Raw genomic sequence first — 17,264 nt, forward strand, 5'->3', positions numbered from 1 at the left:
GAGACTGTGCAGGATCCGGACCCTGACCCATGTTTGTACAATCCTCTCTCAGGCCCAACGATCTGCACTGGAACTGCAGGAAGAGCTGGAGAAGTTGCGGGCAGCGAGGAGCGGCGATAGTGAGGACCTCCTTCAGCTAAAGGTAGTCCCGGCTTACTCACGCAGTTAGACACAGTGTGGAAATAGGCCCATCGGCCCACTGCGTCCATACCGACCATCAATCTCCCGTTCACACCTGCACCAAGGGGCGATTTACAGAGGCCATCTACAATCTTAATCTACAAATCTGCATGTCTGTGGGATGTGGGAACAAACCGGACACCCGGAGAAAATGCAGATGGTCACAAGGAGAATGTGCAAACTCAGCCACTCAAGCTTGGGGTGGAACCCGGGTGCCTCTCCCGACATCCTTGCCCCTTCCTAAGGAGTACAAGACATTGATGATCCTGCATGTGTAGTGCACTGTGTTCAGTTTTGGTCAGCCCTTCAGTCCAACTTGCCCATGCTGACCAAGATGCATCGTAAACTAGTTCCACCTGCCCATGTTTGACCCATATCCCACTAAACCTTTCCTATCCATGTACCTGGTCAAGTATCTTTTCAAATGTTGTTATAGTACCTGCCTCAACTACCTCCCCTGGAAGCTTGTTCCATATGCCCACTATCTTCTATGGGGAAATGGTGCTCCTCAGTCTATTCCCTCACCTTAAACCTATGTCCTCTGATTCTTGATTCCCCTACTTAGGGTGAATGCACAGAATATTTGACCCAATCTATTCCCCTCGTGATTTTATACACCCTTCATCCTCCTGTGCTGCAAGGAATAGAGTCCTAGGCTGCCCAATCAAACTGGACAACATCTGTAGCTTTGCCCTCGACAACCTCTTTGGTTCCTTTTTGGAGAAACAAGCAGATTGGTAAGGGGAAACCTTTTCAAAGAGAGAGTGGTGGCTATATGGAACAAGCTACCAGAGAATATCATTGAGGCAGGTATATTAACAACAATTAAAAACCACTTGGATAGGAAAGGTTTAAAGGGATATAGGCCAAGCATAGGCACGTGGGACTACTGATGATGGGGCATCTTGGTTGGCATGAGCAAGTTGGGCCGAAGGGCCTGTTTCCATGCTATATAGCCCCTGTCCCACTTGGGCGACCTCTGGTGAGTTTGCCTGTGACCCATAGTCGCCACGAGGTCGTAAGAGGTCTTCGTCACTCTCCTTCATGGTCGAGAGTGGTCTGATGGTCTTCGTCACTCTCCTTCATGGTCGAGAGTGGTCTGATGGTCTTCGTCACTCTCCTTCATGGTCGAGAGTGGTCTGATGGTCTTCGTCACTCTCCTTCATGGTAGTGAGCCGATGCTTCAGCTAGGTCGCGGCATATTTTTCAAGATGTTATACATTGAACGCGACTAAAAATAGGTCGCCGTGGGAAAAATGTTTTAGTCGTATGTCTAGTCGAAGCCGGTCGTAGTAGATCTTGATGCTAGTCATAGGTAGTCGAAGGTGGTCGTAGGTAGTCAAAGGTAATAGCTCCGGGATGAAAAAAAGGTAATTTAAACAGCAGAACGTCACCTCTGTCACTCCAAGGCATGTTCATTCATAGCTGGAGAGGAGGCTTGTGTTATAAAGATGGCACCAAAAAGGCAGCAGCGCAGGGGGAGGACACAACCCTAAAAAAACCTGCCATGCAGGTGTTGCCCACCCAAGAGAAGGAGTGGCAGGAGTTGATAGTGCAGGAGGAGGTGGCCCTGCATGAGAGACCCCTGGAGGAGACCAGGATGGTAGTATATGTCCCCACCACCACCCCATCCTTCACTGCCTCATTTGAAGGCACCAAGCAGCCCTTTCTCATGTGTCTGACACAGCATCAGAGGCAGATGCCCCATTGGTGGCGAGGAAGGGCTGGAGGAAGGTTATGCCCTACACCTTCACCAGGCAGCAGGAGGGGGACCTTGAGGAATGGTTCCAGCAGAATGCCATCCTGTACAAAAAGGAAAATGAGTGGTGCATGGACAGGGTACATGGCATGCTTGCCATCCACTGCCCCACATGTGTGCTTAAAGTTCCATCCTTTGTCAAAGCCCAGCGCCACTCTCTTCCAGTCATCTGGTGTACTGGGACAGTCCATCACACCATCTCCATTCACCCATTGAGACCTCTTCTTGTGCTTCCTCTTCACCCTTGCTCTTCCACTTCTGCCTTTCTTAAAAGGCTGCTGAAGCAAAAGGGCTATTGCAAACAGCAGTACTATTTTTACTAACATCCTCCAAACTAGTTCCTTCCTTGCTTGCATGGTTCAGAATGATTAAAAAAAAACCCTGGAAGGCAGCATTTTTTAGTGAGAAAAAAATGCAGACATGACATCATTTTATCAGGTGATCATTTGAGCTGTAGACACCAGTCACCGGTCGATGTTGGTTTTCGGTGTGGTCCTCTGAGGTGGAAGGGGGTCGTGCTCATTCACGGACCAATTTGCCATTGACCATCCTCGAGTAAAACGTACAAGAACCAAGCCAGTCTTCAACATAGAAACATAGAAATTAGGTGCAGGAGTAGGCCATTCGGCCCTTCGAGCCTGCACCGCCATTCAATATGATCATGGCTGATCATCCAACTCAGTATCCCGTACCTGCCTTCTCTCCATACCCTCTGATCCCCTTAGCCACAAGGGCCACATCTAACTCCCTCTTAAATATAGCCAATGAACTGGCCTCGACTACCCTCTGTGGCAGGGAGTTCCAGAGATTCACCACTCTCTGTGTGAAAAAAGTTCTTCTCATCTCGGTTTTAAAGGATTTCCCCCTTATCCTTAAGCTGTGACCCCTTGTCCTGGACTTCCCCAACATCGGGAGCAATCTTCCTGCATCTAGCCTGTCCAACCCCTTAAGAATTTTGTAAGTTTCTATAAGATCCCCTCTCAATCTCCTAAATTCTAGAGAGTATAAACCAAGTCTATCCAGTCTTTCTTCATAAGACAGTCCTGACATCCCAGGAATCAGTCTGGTGAACCTTCTCTGCACTCCCTCTATGGCAATAATGTCCTTCCTCAGATTTGGAGACCAAAACTGCACGCAATACTCCAGGTGTGGTCTCACCAAGACCCTGTACAACTGCAGTAGAACCTCCCTGCTCCTATACTCAAATCCTTTTGCTATGAAAGCTAACATACCATTCGCTTTCTTCACTGCCTGCTGCACCTGCATGCCCACTTTCAATGACTGGTGTACCATGACACCCAGGTCTCGCTGCATCTCCCCTTTTCCTAGTCGGCCACCATTTAGATAATAGTCTGCTTTCCTGTTTTTGCCACCAAAATGGAGAATAGTCGAAGGAGGTCTTCTTCATAGTCGAGGGAGGTCTTCAACATAATCATAGGAGGTCGTACACATAGCCATGGAAGGTCGTAGGTCACCGCAACCTTGATTTTTTTTTAGTCGCTTAAGGTCATCAAAGGTCGCGGTGGAGGTCTCCTAAGTGGAGATGGGGCTTTTGACTCTATGACTGCAACTATATGCTCTTTTGATAGGAAAGGCTTGACAAGGAAAAGAAAATGACCAAGGATTTGGGGCAGACTGCCAGCAAACTACAGCAAATGCTGACGACCACCCAGGAACAACTGGACAAGGAGAAGGAGACCGTGCAGAGGCTGCTAGGTGCAGGAGAGGGAAAGGTCGGTGTAGCACCTCAACAACCCTGGCACGGCAAACGTGTCATCCATGTACCTCTGCCATCTAGCATTCACTCCATCGAGGCACCTCGCTCTCGCCTCTCTTAGCTGCTCTTCTGTACGCTAGTGTGCGCACACTCCCCGTCCTCCTGTCTCACTTTGTAGTCAGCCCCTCCTGTTCCGCCAGCATAGACCACAGCCATCAGGAATGAGTACAACCAACCTACCTCTCCTTCTCCTCTAGAGGGAGCTGATAAAGGCAGGCAGCCTGTGTGTATGAACATAAACCTATTCAGCACAGGAACAGGCCCTTCAGCCTACAATGTCCATGATGAACAAGATGCTGTTAAATTTGCACGTGATCCATGCCCCTCCATCTCCTCCATATCCATGTGCCTATCCAAAAGCCTCTTGCGCACCACCACCACCCTGGCAGTGCATGCCAGGTGCTCACCTCCCTTTTCGATTTTTAAAATCTACTTGCCCACACATCTCCTTAAAATATTTTTTAAGTGCCTGCATTTTCCAAGTTTGTCCAACCTCTCCCTGCAGCAAATACCCTCTAACCTAGGCAGCTTTTTGTTAAGAACACAGTGCTGGAGTAACTCAGCGGGTCAGGCAGCATCCCTGGAGAACACAGCATCAGAGGCCCGGGTTCAATCCTGACCTCAGATGCCGTCTGTGTGAAGTTTACACATTCTCCCTGTGACCACAAGAGTTTCTTCCGGGTGCTCCGGTTTCCTTTCACGTGTGGTTTTGTAGGTTAATCAGCCTCAGTAATTGCAGGGCCTTTTTCCATGCCGTATCTCTAAACGAAACACTTTGCGTTCTACACGAGATCTGCATCAGCATTCTGGTAAACCTCGCCCACACTCTCTGCAAAGCCTCCATGTCCTTCCTGTAATGGGGTGACCAGAACTGCTTACAATACTCCAAACGTAGCCTGGCCAGGATGCTAAGTGATGCTGTTCTCTGCTTTTTTTTACAGGGAGAGGAAGAGGAAGGGCCAGTGTTGGTGGAGGACGGATTAAAGGAGGGCACGTCAGTCTGAGCAAGGGCCGCCCACAGTAAACACTACTCAATCTTGCCAGATGCCTTATAATAATTCTTATGCCTTTCCTAAACCACCTGCTCAGTATTGTACTGTAGTTAACCAAGGAGTTAGTGAGCCAAACACAATTTTGAGAAAAGTTGCTGCCATCAATAATGTTATTGTTTATTGAAAAAAGCTTTATTTGATTCCCCCCCCCCCCCCCCCCCCCCCCTTCATTTCAAAACACATTCCATCAGACTTGGGCTGATGTCCTGCGATTGGGTCTGACTGTTCTGTTTACGTGAGAAGGGAACCGCAATGTACTTCTGGGGAGTGTATGTTGCATCGTGCAATCTATTATTGCCTGCCTTCTCTCTAGAAAACGGGGGAACGAACGGCAAATCTCAGCCAATGACCTGACTGGGTCTTTGAGGAATTCTTTCCTTTTTATTTCCAAAGTTGTCCATCAAATCAATAAAACATTGTAACCACTGGTGTGTGACCCAGTTTTTTTTTTCCATCAGCCAATATAATCACAGACTTGCCCGATCCCAGTCATTCCTTCTCTCCCGAATGACAGATGGTACAGAAGCTTGAAAGCACGCACCACCCGACTCAGGAACAGCTTCTTCCTCTCTGTTATCAGGATTATAGGCGGTCCATCCATAAGCAAGAGTACTGTCTGATTCACCTCTACCCCATTGGACTTTGACTATGGAACTGATATGTTACAATGGATCAGTTCCTGCAGCCAATAGAGGGGAGCCAATGTAACTCCACTTTTTAAGAATGGAACCCGAGAGAAAACGGGGAATTATAGACCAGTTAGCCTTACATCGGTAGTGGGGAAGATGCTGGAGTCGATTGTTAAATATAAATAGCAGTATTAAAGATAAAGATTAAAGATAAATAGCAGTGTATTTGCAACATAGTGACAGGATCGGTCAAAGTCAGCATGGATTTATGAAGGGGAAATCATGCTTGACTAATCTTTTGGAATTTTTTTGAGGATGTCACAAGTAGAATGGATAAGGGTATAATGTTATTGTTTATTGAAAAAAGCTTTATTTGATTCCCAGTGGATGTGGTATATCTGGACTTTCAAAAAGCCTTTGAAAATGTCCCACAAGAGATTAGTGTGCAAAATTAGAGCACATGGTATTGGGGGTAGGGTATTGATGTGGATAGAGAACTGGTTGGCAGACAGGAAGCAAAGAGTAGGAATTAACTGGTCCTTTTCAGAATGGCAGGCAGTGACTAGTGGGGTGCCGCGAGGCTCGGTGCTGTGACCCCAGTTGTTTACCATATATATTAACGATTTAGACGAGGGAATTAAAACTCTCTATAAGTTTGCGAATAACACAAAGTTGGGTGGCAATGTGAGCTGCGAGGAGGATGCTATGAGGCTGCAAGGTGACGGATAGGTTGGGTGAGTGGGCAGAAGCATGGCAGATGCAGTATAATGTACATAAATATGAGATTATCCACTTTGGTGGCAAGAACAGGAAGGCAGATTATTATCAGGAATGTCAGATTAGGAGAAGGGGAGGTGCAACGAGACCTGGGTATGCTTGTACATCAGTCACTGAAAGTAAGCATGCAGGTACAGCAGGCAGTGAAGAAAGCTAATGGCATGTTGGCCTTCATTCCAAGAGGATTTGAGTTTAAGAGCAAGGAGGTCCTACTGCAGTTGTACGGGGCCCTCGTGAGACTGCACCTGGAATATTGTGTGCAATTTTGATCTCCTAATTTGAGGAAGGACATTATTACTATTGAGGGAGTGCAGTAAAGGTTCATCAGGTTAATTCCCGGATGGCGGGACTGACATATGATGAAAGAATGGGTCGACTGGGCTTGTATTCGCTGGAATTTAGAAGGATGAGAGGGTATCTTATAGAAACATATTAAATTTTTAAGGGATTGGACAGGCTAGATGCAGGAAAAATGTTTCCGGTGTTGGGGGAGTCCAGAACCAAGGGTCACAGTTTAAAAATAAGGGCTAGGCCATTTAGGACTGAGATGAGGAAAAACCTTTTCACCCAGAGAGTTGTGAATCTGTGGAATTCTCTGCCACGGAAGGCAGTGGAGGCCAATTCACTGGATGTTTTCAAGAGAGTTGGATTTAGCTCTTAAGGCTAAGGGAATCAAGGAATATGGGGGAAAAGCCAGAATGGGGTACTAATTTTGGATCAACAGCCATGATCATATTGACTGGCGGTGCTGGCTCGAAGGGCCCACTGGCCTGGTCCTGCACCTATTTTCTATGTTTCTAATACTGAGATCTATATTCTGCACTCTGTAACTTCCCCTTTGCTCCAGCTATTGTACTTAATAGGTTATAAGGAATAGTAGAATTAGGCTATTCGGCCCATCAAGTCTACTCCACCATTCAATCATGGCTGATCTATCTCCCCTCCCTAACCCCATTCTCCTGCCTTCTCCCCATAACCTCTGACACCAGAACATAGACTAGAATGGCACAAGAACAGCCCCTTTGTTTTTTTTCTTTTATCCTTTGTGCTAAACATGATACCAGGTTAAACTGACCTCATCTGCCATGATACCGATTCTTCTATTCCTTGCATTTCCACGTGCGTATTTAAAAGCCTCTTAAACACCACTCTCATATCTGCCTCCACAACCGCCCCTGGCAATCCATTCCAGGCACCTGCCACTGTGTAAAAAAGAACTTGCCCCACACATCTCCTTTAAACTTTGCCCCATTCATGTTAAAGCAATGGCCTCTAGTATTGGATATTTCCACCCTGTGAAAAAGGTTCTGACTGTCTACCCTCTCTAAGCCTCTCATCATTTTACATACCTGTCAAGTCTCCCTTCAAAGTCGACGTTCCAGAGAAAACAATCCAAGTCTATCCAACCTATCCCTGCAGCTGAAACCCTATAATCCAGGCAGCATTATTGGTTTTGTCGGTCAGACTTGAGTGTGATGTGAATGTATTTATGTAAATGATCTAATTTAATGGGATAGCATGCAGAACAAAGCTTTTCACTGTACCTTGGTACACATGACAATAATAAACATGATCTTAGACCGGCAACATGGTGGCACAGCAGTTGCATTGTTACCTCACCGTGCTAGAGACCAGGGTTCGATCCCTACCTCAGATGCTGTCTGCACGGAATTTGCACGCCCCCCCTGTGACCGCTTGGGTTTTGTCCGAGTGCTCTGGTTTCTTCCCATACTTCAAAGACGTAAAGGTTTGTAGATTAATTGGCTGCAATATAATTGTAAATAGTCCCTAGTGTGTGCTACTGCAAGTGTACGGGGTGATCTTAGAAACATAGAAAATAGATGCAGGGGTAAGCCATTCAGCCCTTCGAGCCAGCACCGCCATTCATTATGATCATCCAGAATCAGTATCCTGTTCCTGCATTCTCCCCATATGCCTTGATCTGTTAGCCCTAAGAGCTATATCTAATTCTCTTGAAAACATCCAGTGAATTGGCCTCCACTGCCTTCTGTGGCAGAGAATTCAACAGATTCACAACTCTGGGTGAAAAGGTTTTTCCTCATCTCAGTTCTAAATGGCCTACCCTATATTCTTAAACTGGTTTATTCTGACTCCTGGTTCTGAACTCCCCCAAAATGGGAAACATTTTTCCTGCATCTAGCCTTAATCCCTTAAGAATTTAATATGTTTCTATAGGATACCCTCTCATCCTTCAAAATTCCAGTGAATATAAGCCCAGTTGATCCATTCTTTCATCATATGTTCGTCCCGCCATCCCGGGAATTAACCTGGTGAACCAACACTGCACTCCCTCAATAGTAATAATGTCCTTCCGCAAATTAGGAGACCAAAACTGCACACAATATTCCAGGTGCGGTCTCATCAGGGCCCTGTACCATTGCAGTAGGATATCCTTGCTCCTCTACTCAAATCCTCTTGCAATGAAGGCCAACATGTCATTAGCTTTCTTCACTGCCTGCTGTACATGAATGCTTTCTTTCAGTGAGTGATGTACAAGGACACCGAGGTCTCATTGCACCTCCCCTTTTCCTAGTCTGACACAATTCAGGTAATAATCTGCCTCTTGTTCTTGCCACCAAAGTGGCTAACCTCACATTTATCCACATTATACTGCATCTGCCAGACAGGGATGAACAATTGTTGTAATTCATCCATGCGGTCTTTAAATCTTTGCCATTGCATAAATGTACCGTCAACCCTTTAATTATCATTTGCCAGTCTATCCTAACAAATTCCCGTCTCATATCACCAAAGTTACCTTTCTTTAAGTTCAGGACCCTCATCTCTGAATTAACTGTTGTCACTCTCCATCTTAATGCAGAAATCCACCATATTATGATCAATGTTGCCCAAGGGGCCTTGCACAACAAGATTGCTGACTATTCCTTCCGAATTACATAATACACAGTCTAGGATGGCCTGCCCTCAAGTTGGTTCCTCTACATATTGGTTTAGAAAACCATCCAGGAAATCCACCTTCTCAGTGTTGTTGCCAATTTGGTTGGCCCAATCTATACGCAGATTAAACTCACCCATGATAGCCGCTTTACCATTGCCACACGCATCTCTATAGGGTGATTTCACGAAAGGTCACTGAAGCGTAGATCTGCACCCACGTGACCGAAAATTTTAACTGGAGTAAATGCGTCACTTCCGGTACATGTTAGTGAATGGGAAAACACGCACTTTCACACCCGTTAAAAACATCGAAAACGGCCCGTTTTTGAGCTGCAATTTACTGTACCAGTCGGGGTGACCGTGAGGCACAGCTACCTAAATTTACAGTCCAAAAAAAAGATAGAAACTAAGGTAAATTCAAGAGGGAGCTGAAGATGTCAAAACGGCGGAAGTTGATAGCGGACATTTGCCGTGGAGATTTAAAGATCGAAAATATCGGGAATTATCGCGTTTGCTCGCTGCATTTCATCAAAAGTGGCATTATTGACTTTTTATCTTTATTAATTTGTTAGATGAAAAGTTTTAAAAGTTAAAAATCCGTCAGTAAAATTGCAAAATCGCCCATGGTTCTCAGGCGGGTTTAACATGCAAAATGAAAACGCTTCTGAAGCTCCATTTACCATTTAAATAATCGTAAACTATCAATGCGTTTTGAAATAAATTTTACTGAGATGCAAGCTAAGGAATGGGATAATTGTCAGCTGTTAGTTGGACAAAAGCAGGACATTTTATTATTTGCCAAAATATATTTCTCAATGTTTCTTGTTTAAAGCCTGCACAATCACCCAAACTACTTATTTATTTATTTATCAGAAGCTTCAGAAGCGTTTTCATTTTGCATGTTAAAACCCGCCTGAGAACCATGGGCGATTCTGCAATTTTACTGACGGATTTTTAACTTTTAAAACTTTTCATCTAACAAATGAATAAAGATAAAAAGCCAATAATGCCACTTTTGATGAAATGCAGCGAGCAAACGCGATAATTCCCGATATTTTCGATCTTTAAATCTCCACGGCAAATGTCCGCTATCAACTTCCGCCGTTTTGACATCTTCAGCTCCCTCTTGAATTTACCTTAGTTTCTATCTTTTTTTTGGACTGTAAATTTAGGTAGCTGTTCCTCACGGTCACCCCGACTGGTACAGTAAATTGCAGCTCAAAAACTGGCCGTTTTCGATGTTTTTAACGGGTGTGAAAGTGTGTGTTTTCCCATTCACTAACATGTACCGGAAGTGACGCATGTACTCCAGTTAAAATTTTCGGTCACGTGGGTGCGGATCTACGCTCCAGTGACCTTTCGTGAAATCACCCTATTTCCTGCTTGATGCTATCCCCAACCTCACTACTGCTGTTTTGTATTTTGTATACAACTCCAACAAACGTGTTCTGCCCCTGGCTATTCCGCTGTTCTACCCATACCGATTATACAGCATCCAAGCTAATGTCTCTCCTTACTATTGCATTAATCTCCTCGTTAACCAGCAATGCCACCCCACCTCCTCTTCCTTTCTGTCTATCCTTCCTAAATATTGAATACTCCTGCATATTGAGCTCCCAACTTTGGTCACCCTGGAGCCATGTCTCCGTAATCCCAACTATATCATATCCGTTAACAACTAACTGCTCATTCAATTCATCCACCTTATTACGAATGTTTTACGAAAAGGTAAATCATGTCTGACGAATCTTATAGAATTTTTCGAGGATGTAACTAGTAGCGTGGATAGGGGAGAACCAGTGGATGTGGTGTATCTGGACTTCCAGAAGGCTTTCGACAAGGTCCCACATAAGAGATTAGCTTACAAACTTAAAGCACACGGCATTGGGGGTTCAGTATTGATGTGGATAGAGAACTGGCTGGCAAACAGGAAGCAAAGAGTAGGAGTAAACGGGTCCTTTTCACAATGGCAGGCAGTGACTAGTGGGGTACCGCAAGGCTCAGTGCTGGGACCCCAGCTATTTACAATATATATTAATGATCTGGATGAGGGAATTGAAGGCAATATCTCCAAGTTTGCGGATGACACTAAGCTGGGGGGCAGTGTTAGCTGTGAGGAGGATGCTAGGAGACTGCAAGGTGACTTGGATAGGCTGGGTGAGTGGGCAAATGTTTGGCAGATGCAGTATAATGTGGATAAATGTGAGGTTATCCATTTTGGTGGCAAAAACAGGAAAGCAGACTATTATCTAAATGGTGGCCGACTAGGAAAAGGGGAGATGCAGTGAGACCTGGGTGTCATGGTACACCAGTCATTGAAAGTGGGCATGCAGGTGCAGCAGGCAGTGAAGAAAGCGAATGGTATGTTAGCTTTCATAGCAAAAGGATTTGAGTATAGGAGCAGGGAGGTTCTACTGCAGTTGTACAGGGTCTTGGTGAGACCACACCTGGAGTATTGCGTACAGTTTTGGTCTCCAAATCTGAGGAAGGACATTATTGCCATAGAGGGAGTGCAGAGAAGGTTCACCAGACTGATTCCTGGGATGTCAGGACTGTCTTATGAAGAAAGACTGGATAGACTTGGTTTATACTCTCTAGAATTTAGGAGATTGAGAGGGGATCTTATAGAAACTTACAAAATTCTTAAGTGGTTGGACAGGCTAGATGCAGGAAGATTGCTCCCAATGTTGGGGAAGTCCAGGACAAGGGGTCACAGCTTAAGGATAAGGGGGAAATCCTTTAAAACCGAGATGAGAAGAACTTTTTTCACACAGAGTGGTGAATCTCTGGAACTCTCTGCCACAGAGGGTAGTCGAGGCCAGTTCATTGGCTATATTTAAGAGGGAGTTAGATGTGGCCCTTGTGGCTAAGGGGGTCAGAGGGTATGGAGAGAAGGCAGGTACGGGATACTGAGTTGGATGATCAGCCATGATCATATTGAATGGCGGTGCAGGCTCGAAGGGCCGAATGGCCTACTCCTGCACCTAATTTCTATGTTTCTATGAATGCACCTCGCATTAAGGCACAAAGCCCTCATTTTACGGCCCTCTGTCTCCCCGCATTGGTTCACATCCCTCTGCCATGTCGCTGGTACTCGGTGGCCCGATGGGACTGTTTCCCGACTGCATCTCTGACCCGACTCGGCCCCGAAGCTGTAGCGGCGGCAGCAGCAGCGGAGACCCGACTCGGCCCCGAAGCTGTGGCGGCGGCAGCAGCAGCGGAGACCCGACTCGGCCCCGGAGCTGTGGTGGCGGCAGCAGCAGCGGAGACCCGACTCGGCCCCGGAGCTGTGGCGGAGGCAGCGACCACCCGCTGAGTTTGAACCGTTGCCTTTTTTTTTTTTTTTTTTTTTTTTTTTTTTTTTTTTTTTTTTTTTTTTTTTTTTTTTATTTCAAAATATACTTTATTCAATTGGTAAATATATACAATTTCTGAACCATTCAAACAAAATTCATCCGACATTTTCGGAGACTATACAAACTTTTTCCAGTACAATTTTTTACATTTGTCAAATTTCACCACAACAGTCCCCCACCAGTGCCACTCTGTGGCCCCTGTTCAAGTAATAAATATATACAATGTGTACACAGTGCGAAAATTTCCATCTGACATTTCAAGTTCCACAAAAGATGTCCCCCACCTGTGCCACTCATGTGGCCCCCTGGTGTGGGATACCTTCCCTTAATTTAATTTGAGGGGCGTCTCCACCATACTGTGCCCCCCATGTCCAGCAGCGGAAGGACCCTAGACTGTGGCCCTCCCCCACCGAGCCTTGGCGTTGGCTGCACCAAGCTTCAGCGAGTCCCTTAGCACGTACTCCTGCAGTCTGCAGTGGGCCAGTCGGCAACATTCCCCGACGGACATCTCGCTCTGCTGGGTGGTGAGCAACGCTCGGGCAGACCAAAGAGCGTCTTTCACCGAGTTGATGACCCTCCAGCAGCACTCGATGTCAGTCTCTGAATGTGTCCCTGGGAACAGTCCGTAAATCACAGAGTCCTCTGTGACGGAGCTGTTCGGGATAAATCGTTCCAGGGACCCTTTCATACCTCTCCAGACTCGTTTTGCAAATCCACACTCTGCAAAGAGGTGGGCAACCGTCTCCTCTCCATAGCAACCGTCCCGGGGGCAGCGTGCGCTGGTAGTGAGGTTCCGACGGTGCAGGAAGGATCTAACCGAGAGGGCTCCCCTCACCGCCAGCCAAGCCAGGTCTTGGTGCTTGTTGGTCAGTTCTGGCGATGAGGCATTTTGCCAGACAAGCTGGGCAGTCTGCTCTGGGAACCACGCCACCGGATCCATCGAGTCCTTTCCCTGCAGTGCCTGCAGGACATTACGTGCTGACCACTGCCCGATGGACTTGTGGTCAAAGGTGTTGGTCCGGAAGAACCTGTCAACAGACGCCAGATGGGGCGGCAATGTCCAGCTGACTGGTACATTGCGTGGCATCTGCGCCAGGCCCATCCTTCGCAACACCGGGGACAGGTAGAACCTCAGCAGGTAGTGGCACTTAGTGCCCACGTGCCTTGGCTCTACACTCCGCCTGATGCAGCCACACACAAAGGTGGCCATCAGGATGAGGGCGACGTTGGGCACGCTTTTACCCCCGTTGTCTGCCGACTTGTACATGGTGACCCGTCGTACCCGGTCCATCCTCGACCCCCAGATGAACTGGAAGACGGCCCGGGTGATCCCCGTGGCGTAGGAGGGAGGGACAGGCCACACTTGTGCCAAGTACAGCAGACCCGAGAGCACCTCACACCTGATGACCAAATTTTTCCCGGTTATGGAGAGGGAGCGTTGCTTCCACAGCTCCAGCTTCCTCCCCACCTTGGCTATCCGCTCCAGCCAATTTTTGTTACTCGACTCAGCCCCCCCGAACCAGATCCCCAGCACCTTCAAGAAGTCAGGCTTGATGGTGAAGGGGATGGAAGATCGGTCGGGCCAGTTGCCAAAGAGCATGGCCTCGCTCTTCCTGCGGTTCACCCTGGCTCCCGTGGCCGACTCAAACTGGTCACAGATGCTGATCAATCTGCGGACCGACCTTGGATCCGAGCAGAAGACGGCGACATCGTCCATGTACAGGGAGGTCTTGACCTGAATGCCCCCACTGCCTGGCAATGTCACTCCTCTTATGCTCGCATCCTTCCTGATGGACTCGGCAAAAGGTTCAATACAGCAGACAAACAAGACAGGAGAGAGGGGGCAACCCTGCCTGACTCCAGACCTTACAGGGAAACTGTCTGATTCCCACCCATTGATTTGGACTGCACTACGGATGTTGGTGTAGAGCAGTTTGATCCAATTTCGGATTCCCTCCCCAAAACCCATTTTGGAGAGCACGTCCCTCATGTACGTGTGCGATATCCTGTCGAAGGCCTTCTCCTGGTCCAAGCTGACTAGGCAGGCATCCACCCGTCTGTCCTGCACGTAGGCGATGGTATCTCTCAGCAGCGCTAGGCTGTCTGAGATTTTCCTGCCAGGTACAGCACAGGTTTGGTCCGGGTGGATCACCCGTCCCAGAGCAGACTTGACCCGGTTGGCGATGGCCTTAGACAGGATCTTGTAGTCTACATTCAACAATGTTATGGGTCTCCAATTCTTTATATCTTTCATCTCCCCCTTCTGCTTGTAGATTAGGGTGATGCTGCCCTTCCTCATGGAGTCTGACATGCTGCCGGCTAGAAGCATGTCGTTGTACACTTCCAGCAGGTCCGGGCCCACCCAGTCCCACAGAGCCGAATACAACTCGGCCGGTAAGCCATCGCTTCCGGGAGTTTTACTCGAGTCAAAGGAGCGGATGGAGCCAGTCAGCTCCTCTAGGGTCAGTGGTTGGTCCAGACTCTCCTGCTTGCTGTCCTCCAAGACCTCCGTGATAGAGGACAGGAAGTTCTGGGAGGCGGTGCTGTCTGTGGCCTTTTGGTCATACAATTCCGAGTAAAAGGATTTGCAGACCCTCATCATGTCTGTCTGCGAGGATGCTACCGAGCCGTCCTCCTCCCTAAGGCTGTTGATCACAGAGCTCCCCCTGTGAACCTTATGGAAGAAGAAACGTGAGCACGTCTCATCCTGCTCCACATGGCGGACCCTGGATCGGAAGATGATCTTGGAGGATTCAGAGGTAAAGAGCCGAGCTTGCCGGTCCTTCACCTCTCTAAGTTCCTCCCTCACATCCACCCCCCTCGACTGCAGAAGGAGCAGTTGTTGCAATTCTGTCTGGAGTTGGCACAATTCCCTCTGACTCTGTCTTGCTCTCTGAACCCCTTTGGCTATGAAGAACCTCTTAATGTTCTCCTTGGTTGCTTCCCACCAGAGTGTCGGGGAGTCAAAGAGGGGCCTCACCGTTCTCCAACGTGCGTAGTCCCTCTTTAGCTCCTCAACGTTCTCTGGGGTCAACAGCTTCACATTTAACTTCCACGTCCCTCTGCCTGCCTTCCGGTCCTCCTGTAGGTGACAGGAAGCCTGAAGGAGGCAGTGGTCAGAGAAGAACACCGGCGTGAGGTCGGTGTGTCTCACCGTGACGGCCTTCGTGGTGAAGACGAAGTCTATCCGGGATCGGGCCAAACCGTCCGATCTCGACCAGGTGAACCGCGGCTGGGGCCCGCCTGCAGGGTCGCTGAAGGCGTCGTGCAGCTTTGCGTCTTTTACCGTTTCCATCAGGAACTTGGACGTGCTGTCCAGTCTGTTGTCGGCACTGCCGGATCGTCCAGCCGCATCAATGATGCAGTTGAAGTCACCGGCCAGAACGAGCTGCCGGGACGTGGCCAACAGCACTGGGAGCTGCTGGAGAACGGCCTGCCGCTCGCTCCGCACGGGTGGGGCATACACATTAATCAGCCGGAGCGGAGAACCACGGTACATTACATCCACCACGAGGAGACGCCCCGCAACCACCTCCCTGACCTCAGTGATGGCGAAGTTCCCTCCCCGCAGCAAGATCCCCAGGCCAGAAGCACGACAATCATTGCCCCCCGACCACACAGACAGTCCGTGGGGCCACCATCGCGACCACCTCCGATAACAGCGGAGGTGTGGCAACCCGCACTCCTGTAGAAAAGTCACATCTGCCTTGACCTTGGCCAGGTACTGCAAGGCATTAACACATCGCGCAGTGCTCTTCACACTGCGCACGTTTAAGGATGCTAGTTTGAGCTCCATTGTCCTTTAGAGTCCGTTTTCCTGCTCCCTCATGCCCACCGCTTCGGTGAATTGCCTCACCTTTCCTGGGCTCAGATACCCGGCCTCCTCAACGGGTTGGGTTTCCCCTGTGGTAACCCGAGGTGTCGTTGGGGGGGGGCTGCTCGTTTTACCCCCTTCTGGGTGCGCCGCTTCCCCCGTCTCTCGTGGCTGGGGCTCAGTGACAGGCTTACTGCTCCCGGAAACTCGGAGCTGAGGCCCAATGGCCGCTGCACTGCTCCCGGTTGCCCGGAGCTGGGGCCCATCGGCCTCTACGATACTCCCGGTTGCCCGGAGCTGGGGCCCATCGGCCGCTACAAAGCTCCCGGTTGCCCGGAGCTGGGGCCCAATGGCCACTGCACTGCTCCCGATGCCCTGGGGCTGGAGCCCCTCGACCGCTGCACTGCTCCCGATGCCCTGGGGCTGGAGCCCCTCGACCGCTGCACTGCTCCCGATGCCCTGGGGCTGGAGCTCCTCGATCGCTGCACTGCTCCCGTTGTCCTGGGGCCGGAGCTCCTCGACCGCTGCACTGCTCCCGTTGTCCTGGGGCCGGAGCCCCTCGATCGCTGCACTGCTCCCGATGTCCTGGGGCTGGAGCCCCTCGACCGCTGCACTGCTCTCGGTCTCCTGGTGCAGGTGTACAATCGTCCTGCACCTTCTCCTTTCCGCCCCGATTTTCTTCTTGTGGGGTTTCCCGTTCGCCTCATCCTCCGACGAGGAGAGGTTTCTCCCTTCTGTCAGGGAGAGAGACCGTTTTTTGGTGGTTTTTTTGGGCTTGCCATCCCTTTCTGGCCTCTGCTCCGTGTGCTGACCCTTCTGGTGTTTTTTGGATTTTACAGTAGTCCAAATTTGCTCTCCCCCCTCCTCCATCGACTCTCCCTCCTGGGCTTGGTGCTGGAGTTCTCCTGGCACTTGGGGGCTCGAGGTGGTTGAGGTGGCTGAGGTGGTTGGGCTGTCCTCATCCCTGTTTCCCCTTTCTGCTGGGGACTTGGCAGTGGTAG

At 48.9% G+C, this 17,264-nt stretch overlaps 1 protein-coding gene across 6 annotated transcripts in view; it reads left to right on the plus strand.

Annotated features, from left to right (window-relative positions):
* Positions 1-5,193, plus strand: part of rrbp1 (ribosome binding protein 1) — an 89,422-nt gene extending 84,229 nt beyond the window's left edge. For 4 of the 6 annotated variants that reach the window (XM_033025751.1, XM_033025750.1, XM_033025752.1 and 1 more), the window contains 3 exons: positions 53-142; positions 3,529-3,672; positions 4,658-5,193. In XM_033025751.1, coding sequence (XP_032881642.1) covers positions 53-142; positions 3,529-3,672; positions 4,658-4,720 — 297 coding nt within the window. In that variant the 3' untranslated portion in view covers positions 4,721-5,193. The remainder of the gene's footprint in view (positions 1-52; positions 143-3,528; positions 3,673-4,657) is intronic. The other 2 variants (XM_033025753.1, XM_033025755.1) reach the window with 1 other exon arrangement.
* The last annotated feature ends 12,071 nt before the right edge of the window (positions 5,194-17,264 follow it).

This window comes from Amblyraja radiata, chromosome 8 (genome assembly GCF_010909765.2).
Source record: "Amblyraja radiata isolate CabotCenter1 chromosome 8, sAmbRad1.1.pri, whole genome shotgun sequence".
NCBI lineage: Eukaryota > Metazoa > Chordata > Chondrichthyes > Rajiformes > Rajidae > Amblyraja > Amblyraja radiata.